The sequence below is a fragment of the Penaeus chinensis genome, chromosome 39, assembly GCF_019202785.1.
Source record: "Penaeus chinensis breed Huanghai No. 1 chromosome 39, ASM1920278v2, whole genome shotgun sequence".
NCBI lineage: Eukaryota > Metazoa > Arthropoda > Malacostraca > Decapoda > Penaeidae > Penaeus > Penaeus chinensis.
In genome coordinates, this window is record NC_061857.1 from 23076342 (window position 1) to 23086420 (window position 10079).

Sequence of the window (10079 nt, forward strand, 5' to 3'; positions counted from 1 at the left end):
TGGGTGCGTGCGGCTGGCGGGCGGCGGTGGCGTGCGTGGCGGCGGGTGAGTGAGCGAGAGGGCATCGGGCATTGTGCGGGGGTTATGCAGGGAAAATATGCCGACAGCAAAGCGCCGCTCGGGAAAATAAAACTCCAAATTATGCGGGGAAGAGAGAGAGAGAGAGAGAGAGAGAGAGGAAAAAATGGCGCCACGTCCAGCCCTTGTTCCAGCGCTGCACATTTAGATGAGAGGAGGAAGGACCCGGCTTTAAAGCAGATGGCAGAGGCGGACATGCAGGCATTAGGATTTACACACACACGCACACACACACACACACACACACACACACACACACACACACACACACACACACACACACACACACACACACACACACACACACACACACACACACACGCGCACACGCACACGCACACGCACTCACACATGCACAGACACGCACACACGCAAGCACACACGCAAGCACACACACACGCACGCATATACACTCTCACTCCCATGTGCTTCAAAACCTGAGCACATAAAAAAAAAAAAAAATGAAAGTATAAGATGTACACTCCCAGCGCAAATACTATTTCCCCGCACAATTAGTCTTGTCATTTTCGGGGAAAAAGTAGATCGTAGCAGTCCACAGAGTTGGAGTAGCAGTGGTCGTTGCAGCAGAAGTGGGGACGGGAGAAGAATAGGGGGGAGGAGGAGGAGGAGGAGGAGGAACAGGGACAAAATGGGAGAGCAGGAAGGAGGGGGATGGGAGAAGGAAGGAAGGAAGAGGAGGAGTTGATGTGGAAGTTGGTGTGGAAGAAGAAGACGAAGGAGGAGGAGGGATAGACGTAGCAAAAAAACAGAATCCAGAAACGGGCAGTAGAAATAAAAGAAAGAACGAGTGGAATAGGAAGATTAACAGAAGCAGGAACGGGGGCAATAGGAAGGGCAGCAGCAGACGCAGACGCAGCAGGAGCAGAGGCAGCAGGAGCAGAACAGGAATACGGGCATAACAGAAGCAGGAACTGGAGCATCAACAAAGAAAGCTCCGGGGGCCGAGGCGGCGGCGGCGGCGGCGGCTGGAGGAGGGCGGTTGCATGTGCAGGGACAATGCATAATGCAGAGTGTCCCACTTGTCCACGCGCGGCCCAGAATAATGTTAATGACACACCACAGCTGATGTGCTTATTACATAAACTTGCTTGCTCTCTCTGCTACCTCTGTCGCCTCTGCTTCTTGCCCCTGCTTCTTGCCCCTGTTTCTTGCCCCCTGCCTTGCCTCTCTGCTCCTTGCTTGTACCCAACTCTGTACCCTCTGTACCCTCTGTACCCTGTCGCTGGAGGGTCGGCCGGGACGATATTTATTCTGTTTATTTTTCTGTTTCTTTTATGTGCGTGTGTGTGCGGGTCTTGTCTGTGTGTCCCTCGCGCTTACTTCTCCGGTGTTTTCTGCGAATTGCGAATTTCGGAGGGGGGGGGGGTTCTCTCTTGTTTCCCGAGTTTTTCTCTCACTTCTCTTTGAAGTTCTCGCGCTCTCTCTCTCTCTCTCTCTCTCTCTCTCTCTCTCTCTCTCTCTCTCTCTCTCTCTCTCTCTCTCTCTCTCTCTCTCTCTCTCTCTCTCTTTCTCTCTCCCTCTCTCCCTCTCCCTCTCCCTCTCCCTCTCCCTCTCCCTCTCCTTCCCTCTCTCCCCCCTCCCCTCCCCCTCACCCTCCCCCTCTCCTTCCCTCTCTCCCCCCTCCCCTCCCCCTCCCCCTCACCCTCACCCTCCCTTCCCCTCCTTCCCTCCTTCACACACACATACACACGCACACGCACACGCACTCAACATACAACATACAACATACAACACCCATACAAAGAAAAACACAAATACGCACACACAAACACACGCCTTATATATATAGGCTATGTTTGTTTGTTTTATGTGCGTTTTCTCTTTATTTATCCACATATACAGTGGACTACATTGTTCGCCCTCTCTGCCGTTGTTCCGTGTTGATCTATTTCGAAACATTTAAGGCTTGGCTCCTCTTTTTTGTGTCCACTCCGTCGAGCTTCTTTTTTTCTCTTCCCGGTGAAGTAACGGGCCATTATTTTTTTGTATTGGAGTCCGTTGAATGGCGTCTATAGGGATGAAAGCCTTGCCTTATGACGAGATGTTTTCACCCTTTTTGAAGCCCACGCTGACCGCTTTCGTTTGAGTCCGCCCTTCGCCCCCCCCCCTACCCCCCTCTCTCTCTTGTTTGCCTTCGTTTTGTCTTGCCCTTCCTCCTCGCCGTCTTTGTGCCTGCGCCCTTTCGGATGCGTGCCTGCCCCCCTCCCCCTCCCCCCCCTTTTCCTTTCATCTGGGTTGGGGTGGGACCTTTCGGGTGTTGGGCTCTCTTGCTCTCTCTTTCTCTCTTTCTCTCTCTTACTCGCTTTTCTTTCTCTTTTTTCGCTTTCTCGTCCTTTCTTATTTTCTTACTCTCTCTCCTTCTCGCATTTTGTTACTCTCTTTTTCTTCATTCTCTCTCCTTTCTTCCCTCTCCCGCCCCTTCCCTCTCCACCTCCTCCCTTCCCCCTCCACCTACTCTCTCCTTCCTTCCTCCCTTCCCCTTTCCTCACTCTCTCCCTCTTCATCTTTCTCCTTACCCCTCCCCCTCCCACACTGACCCTTTTTTTCCTGCATTTTCTCATTTAGTATTCTACTGATATCCTCGCGCACGCACACGCACGCAAACAGGTATTGCTTGCTACAACCCGTTCATTCTTACCAACCGTCTTCCTGTCCCGCCCCGCCCCGCTCCGCTCCCTTCGCCCTTGCTTTCCCTCCCCCCCTCCTTCCCCCTCCCCCTACACCTCTGCCTCCCCCTCCCCCCTCCTCCCTCCTTCCCCTCCCTTCCCCTCCCTTCCCCTCCCTTCCTTTTTTACTTATCTTCGTATTACTATTATTGTTGATGTTTCTTCTGACCGTGTGTGTGTGTGTGTTTACTTCGCTCGTCTTCGCATGATTGTTTGCATGCATGTATGTGGTATTGCCTTTATATATCGTGTGGCTTGGGTGCGCGTGCGGCCACGTCTAGCCGTCGCGAAACTTGCAGCCAATTAGATCGTTTTTCTCGTGTATTGCTATTAATAAGGGACCATCTTGCCGTCCGGTATGGCTTGTGGCTTGTCCTTGTCTCGCCCCGACGTCGGTGGCGTCGTAACAGCACTTACGTATAAGGAATAGAAAATCGCCTCTCCCTTTTTTTTTTTTTTTTTTCTTTCTTCCTTTCTTTCTCCCTTCGCATTCTTCCTCGAAAGGGTCGGCGGCGTCTGCCTTGTCCCTTGGGTGTGCGTAAGGTCGAGTCCCCCGGCTTAGCGACGTAGGAATCCCGACCTTGAACCCACGTGGGAGCGGCGGTGGGATAGCCTAGTCTTGGCCCGCCGAGCATTTAAGATGGTGTTCGCGCGGGCGTCGGGCGGCGGGGCTAATTAGGGCGACGATCTATTCACTTCTCAGGGAATTTTGACCGAAGCGGACTGCGGCTTGCGGCGGCTACCGGCTATCCCCCCCACCCTCTTCTCCTTCTGCCAACACAAAATTATGATGAAAAAGCTTTGTGCATTTAGATGTGTATATGTATATAGGTGTTTGTATAACACACACACACAGTTACACACACACACAGTTATACACACACACACACACACACACACACACACACACACACACACACACACACACACACACACACACACACACACACACACACACACACACGTACACACATACATACACATATAAATAAAAATGAGTCTAAGAAGTATACAGTAAGTGATAAAAAAATAGACATGAAGGAATGTAAACAGAAATGAAGCGGCAAAGAGGGTTTCATCAGAGTTGACATGCACTGTGGTTTTGAGGCGATTGGTAGCATTTAAGCCGGGGTTCAGAAGCGGGTTTGGCCGCGGCAAGACGACGGGAATGACGTGACGAGAATGACGTGAGAGATTGATAGGGGGCTGGTTAACTGGGGGTTGTCTGGTGATGAGTAACAGGAACTGGTGAGGCAAGGGGGGGAGAGAGAGAGAGAGAGAGAGAGAGAGAGAGAGAGAGAGAGAGAGAGAGAGAGAGAGAGAGAGAGAGAGAGAGAGAGAGAGAGAGAGAGATGAGTGAGTCTGGTAACTGGGAATGACAGAGAGGGAGAGAGAAGGGGGAAGATAAAAAGAAAAATGTTAAAAAGAAAGGAGAGAGAATGAGAGAGAGAGAGAGAGAGAGAGAGAGAGAGAGAGAGAGAGAGAGAGAGAGAGAGAGAGAGAGAGAGAGAGAGAGAGAGAGAGAGAGCCGCTAACTAGGAGACGGGCGTACGGATGCGTGTCCGCGATGACATCAGATAAGGGGAGTCAGGAGAGGCGGCGGCGATAAGGCTGATAGGCGCTGAGGGAGTGTGTGATCTGGATTTATTTATTTATTTACTTATTTATTTATTTGTTTGTTTTATGAGATAACTTTTTCATTTGCATTTTTTTTTCTTCTAGGTTCTCCACTTTTCTATATTTTCTCTCTCTCGTTATTGCATTTTTTGTTGCATCTGCTCCTTCTCTGTACTTTTTTGTTGGTTTGTGGCTCCCCCCCCCATTCGCCCTTCGCCTTCTGCCCCGCCCCAGTCCCTCTCCGCCCGCCCCCTTCCCCCTCCGCCCCCCCCCCTTCCACCTTCGCCCCCCCCCCCTCTAAAACGTAAACATATAGGTATTGTGTTCCTTTGTCCGTTTGTTTGATTGTTAGAGTGAGAAAGTAAGATTAGTGTGTGTGTGTGTGTGTGTGTGTGTGTGTGTGTGTGTGTGTGTGTGTGTGTGTGTGTGTGAGAGAGAGAGAGAGAGAGAGAGAGAGAGAGAGAGAGAGAGAGAGAGAGAGAGAGAGAAAGAAAGAAAGAGGGAGAGAGAGAGGGAATTATTCGCTTGCTGTTTGGTATTTAGGGCATGCGTACTCTAAATGTTTGTTCTGGGGTTATTAGCAGATGCGTGCGTGTGCAGGTGTCTCAGGGGCGGGGGAGCTGAGTCACATTCGAGCTGCGATGCGAAATGTTTCCTTGCTTTACCTCCCCCTACCCCCTACCCCCCCCCTTCTCCATGTTAATCCACCTTCTTCCACTCCTCCCTTCCCTCTCCCTCCCCCATGTTAATTCACCGTCTTCCATCCTACCTCCTTCCTTCCCTCCCTCCCTCCTTCTTTCCCTCCCTCTCCCTTCTTCTTCCCTCCCTCTCCCTCCCTCCTTCCCTCCCTCCTCCCTCCCTCCCTCCCTCCCTCCCTTTCCCCCCCTCCCCCTCCAGCCATGTACACCCCTGCCTCCTCCCCCCCTTTGGCCGCTACACACAAAAACTGGTGTAGATAATTATCCGGAGGTGGTGTAGCCCGGTGTGTACTGTACCCGCCTGGCCACCCCCGCCCACACTTCCCGTATATGGCCCGCCCGCCGCTCTCTCACACGCCGTGGACACGCATGTGGGCGGGGAATGGGCGGGGAGAGGGGGCAGGGAGGGAGGGAGGGAAAGAGGAGGGAAAGGGGGAAGGATGGAAGGCGGGACAGACAGACAAGGGGGTACATTGAAAAGAATCAAGTGTGGCTGAGGAGAAGGGAGGGGGGAGAAGGGGAGGGGAGGGGAGGGAGGGAGGGTGCCCCGAGGAGGAGGAGGACGGGCGGAGGCGGGGGCGAGGGAGCCAGCGCCCGGGTGCTGCTCAAGGTGCACGACAGTTCTAGCATCTATGTATGTTTTTTTTTTTATGATTTTTCTTTTATTTTTTTTTTTTTTTTTTAGTTATTTATTTTTTTTTGTGAGGAGCGGGGTGTTTTTTTTTGTTTTTTTTACTTTTGTCACCTAACCAAACGTGTTTGCCAAGTCACACACGCACACGCACTTACACTCTCTCTCTCTCTCTCTATCTATCTATCTATCTATCTCTGTCTCGCAGTTTTTTTTGAAGGGGAAAGAGAGAGGAGGGGGGGGGGGCAGAAAAGGATCGCGAGTACCAAAATCCACGTGGTACCCCCCCCCCCCCCTTCGTGATGCCATAGGTATAGGGGAGTGAGTTTCCAGTTGACATCCTCGGACCTTATCGTTGTCCTCCGTCAGTGGGCGTGTCATCTTCGCCACGCCCACCTCTTGCCCTGTCGAGATAGGAAGAGCAGGAGGATGAAGAAGAGGATATAGAAACAGGAAGGGGAAGAAGAGGAGTAAGAAGAGGAGATGGGAAGAGAAGGAGGAAAAGGAGATGGAGGGAGAAGGAGGAGGAGGAAGAGGAAGAGGAAGAGGAGACGGGACGGGACGAGTAGGAGGAGGAGGAAGAAGAGACGAGTCAGGGATGCAGGGAAGGGAGCAAAGAGAGATGATAGGGAAATAAGGTGGTGTTGGGAGGGGGGAAGAGGGGGAAGGGGGAAGAACGATCTCCCGGGGTTGCTGTGATGGAGATTTCAACGCCGTAGCGACTAGTGATCCGAATGCTCGTTTTCTCTCCGATTTTCTTCTCTCTCTCTCTCTCTCTCTCTCTTTTCTCTCTTTGCTCTACTCATCTATTTTTTTTTTCCTTATACCCCCTCTTCTCTCTCTCTGTCTTTCTTTCTTTTTCTCTTTTTTTTTTTCTCCCCAGCTTTTCCTTCCCCTTCTCTTTCTCCTTCTTCCCCTTCCCCTTCCCCTTCCCCCTTCCCCTCCCCCTCCCCCTCCCCCTCCCCCTCCCCTTCCCCTTCCCCTACTCCACCAATTCTTCACAATTCTCTCCTCCTTCCTCCTCTCACCTGATTTATCTCTGTTTTTTGTGTCCTTCGGGATCGCGACGCTAAATAGGGAGAGGGAGGGACGGAGAGAGGAAGGGACGGAAAGAGGAAGGGACGGAGAGAGGAAGGGACGGAGAGAGGAAGGGACGGAGAGAGGAAGGGACGGAGAGAGGAAGGGACGGAGAGAGGAAGGGAGGGAGAGAGATAGGAAGGTAGGAAGGGAAAGAGGGAAGGGGGAAGTGTTTAAGGTAGAATGAAAGGAAGGTAAGGAGAGAGGAAGGTAGGGAGAGAGGGGGGAGGAAGGAAGGAAGGAAGGAAGGTAGAGGGGGAGGGAGATAGGAAGAGAGGAAGGTGGGGAGAGATGAAGATTAGGAGGGAGGGAGGTAGGGAAGGAGAGAGGGAGGAATGTAAAGAGGAGGCAAGGAGGGAGGCAAGGAGGGAAGTGTGTGAGGGGGAGTATTTACTGCCTCGTCATCGATGCTACAAAACTCCGCCTTTGATTACACTGTCACGACATATGATAAGTACTTACGCCGAGTAGGGATGATGAATAGTGGTGGCGATGGTGATGATGGTGATGGTGATGCATGGGCAAGCCTCGGCCTCGGTCTGGGCGGGGGGTGGGGGGGTATCGTGGTGCTTGTGTCGTAGATGAAGGTAGATATGATGATGGGGATGATGATGATGGTGATGATGAGCATGGGTATAATGATGATGATGGTGATGATGAGCATGGGTATAATGATGATGATGGTGATGATGAGCATGGGGATAATGATGATGATGGTGATGATGGGGTGGTGGTAATTGTAATGGTGTTGATGATGATAAGGTGATGACGATGACAATGGCATTGACGATCATGGCAGTAGTGATGATCGTGATGACTTGAAGTGTTTGAGGAGACGAGCGCGGACGAACGAGGATTTTTTTTTTTTTTTTTTTTTTTTTTTTTTTTTTTTTTCATCGTTGCAGTTTGTTATTATCATTATTTATTATTATTCGTGTTGTTGTCGGTAATGGTTGTGGTGGTATAATACTGGTAATTGTAGCGATAAAGGTAATAATGAATATTGATAATGATAATAGTAATGGTGATGATTATCATAATATTGATAATGATAGCAATGTTCGTGATTATTATGATAATAATATTAGTAAGATTTATGATTATTGTTATTTTCATTATTATTGTTAATATTGTTATTATTGTTTTGGTTACCATTTTAATTATTTTCATTTTTATCTTAATAATAGTGCATGGCAGTTCATAATAGTAATAATAGTAATATTGTTATTCTTATTATCATTCAGTTAAATGCAGTTGTCGCTGCTGACATTCGTTTTTGTTTTAATCTCTGTGTCGGCCTGATTAAGAAAAGTCTAACTCAACCTCGAACTTGGAGTTAGATTGGAAAGGTCAGTTTGTTTGTAAACTCGACTTCTTTAGGTAATAAAAGGATTTAATTTGATTAAAATTATTTATTTTATTATTATTATTATTATTATTGCCACTAGCATTTTGACAAAAACAACAAAAAATAATAATAATAACAAAGGAGTTCATAGGGAAAGCGATTCCTTCCCCGGGCGTTCAAAAGGTCTCGCCGCTGAGTGCGTCCAGAGCGTGTCCGTCTTATAAATGCAAAACCATTTAATAGCAAAATGATGATTAAGGATCAGCGCGGCCCGGCCTCCACTTAGCGGCCGCGTCGTCTCGCCCTTCAGAGTCGTCTTCTCTCACGCTGAACCCGGCTTTATGCACATGTTGCCATTTTATTGATACTTCGTTGCGGCCATTGCTATGATTAGGCGCGTGATTACGGGCGCGCATTATTGCAGTTGGGGGAGGTTCGCGTGCTGGAGGGCAACGGACCCGCGCGCCGGGGGGATTTTTTCGTTTTCTTTCTTTCTCTCTTGTCTGTTTTTCTTCTTCTCTCTCTTTTTTTCTTCTTCTCTCTCTCTTTTTTTCTTTTCTTTTTTTCGTTCGTTGCAATTTCGACGGCGGGCAATTGCGGGGTCTGTTACACCGGCATCGGCGTCGCGTTTCGTCACGTACGTCGTAAGTCGTCTTCTGCTCGCCGTCGGCATTGGCGGGAGGCGGAGGCGGCGGCGGCGGCGAGCGGGATGGGTTTCAAAAATCCTTGCACGTGCGAACGCGGAAGGTGTGGCTTTCGGGGAGGTTAGGGAGGGAGGAAGGAGGAGGAGGAAGGAGGAGGATGAGGAGATGGAGAAGAAGAATCGAAAGAGGAGAAGATGGGAAGAGGAGGAGGATGGAAAAGGAAGGGAAAGAGATGGGAAGTCGAGGAGAAGGAATAAGGCTGAGTCGGCTAGAAGAGTGTGAGGATGGGAAAAGGGAGGAGGAGGTGATGGGGGAGAATGAGGAAGAAGAGAGAGGCGGAGTGAAAATGCGCGTGGCAGTGGGAGTTGGAGTTGGAGTGGGAAATGGAGAGGGAATGGAAAAAGAGATAGATATGGGAGGAAGGGGAGGAGGAGGACGGTTATGATGCGGCAAATTATCTCCCTGGAAATGCATGGACGTATATGCTTGTGTGCATGTCTGTCTGTGTGAGAATGTGTCCGTGTGCTTTTATCTGCTTGTTTGTCCCTATATACGTATATTTGTGTGTATGTGTAAGTCTCTGTCTATCTGCCTATCTATATGCCCGGCTGTCTATCTATCTATATGTCTATCTGTCCGTCTATCTGCCTAAATGTGTATATTAGTGTGTCCTTGTGAGTTCATCCCTTTGCTTGTTTGCTTGTACATGTGTATGATTGCCGTGGTCTGTGCGTGCGTGCGTGCGTGCGTGCGTGCGTGCGTGCGTGCGTGCATTCCGCGTGGGACTTCGGGTCGTGGGAAAGGCTTCCTGGGTGATCGTATCTGCTCCTTTTTTCCACTTTAGTCTTCACTTCTGCTGTCTTTTGTTGCTTCGTATTTTTCTGGCATGTAAGGTTTCGTGCGGTGGTCTACCGTCTCGTTCTCTTTGTTTGGTTAATGTCGTTGTTTTGTTTTTTTATTCCTGGCTGGATTTTTGTATTATTATTTAAGGGCATACTGAGTTGCTGGTTCTTGTTTTATTTATTGTTATTATTATTTTTTTTTTTAGGGGGGGTTGTGTTTAGTTGTTTTTTTTAAGAATTTTTCTTTGTTTGGGATAAATCAGTTTAGATATTTAATTCCCCAAAGCACTTAAAGAGAAGAAAGATTTAGAAAACATATATTTTATATATATTTCCCCGTTGTTCAAAGTGGTCTCGTAAGAAAAAAAAAAGAAAAAAACACGCCGTTCAGTGGATGTCGAGTGCGTATAAAAGCCGCGCATGTGTTTGGTCCCGCCCGCCCCCGCCCGCCCCCGCC

At 49.4% G+C, this 10079-nt stretch overlaps 1 protein-coding gene across 1 annotated transcript in view; it reads right to left on the reverse strand.

Annotated features, from left to right (window-relative positions):
- Nucleotides 1-900: 900 nt before the first annotated feature.
- Nucleotides 901-10079, reverse strand: part of LOC125046515 — a 42793-nt gene continuing 33614 nt past the window's right edge. Inside the window, exons 11-13 of the mRNA XM_047644293.1 lie at nucleotides 6060-6115; nucleotides 1204-1321; nucleotides 901-1064 (exon numbers count right to left, since the gene is read on the reverse strand). Of these exons, the coding sequence (XP_047500249.1) occupies nucleotides 901-1064; nucleotides 1204-1321; nucleotides 6060-6115 (338 nt within the window). The remainder of the gene's footprint in view (nucleotides 1065-1203; nucleotides 1322-6059; nucleotides 6116-10079) is intronic.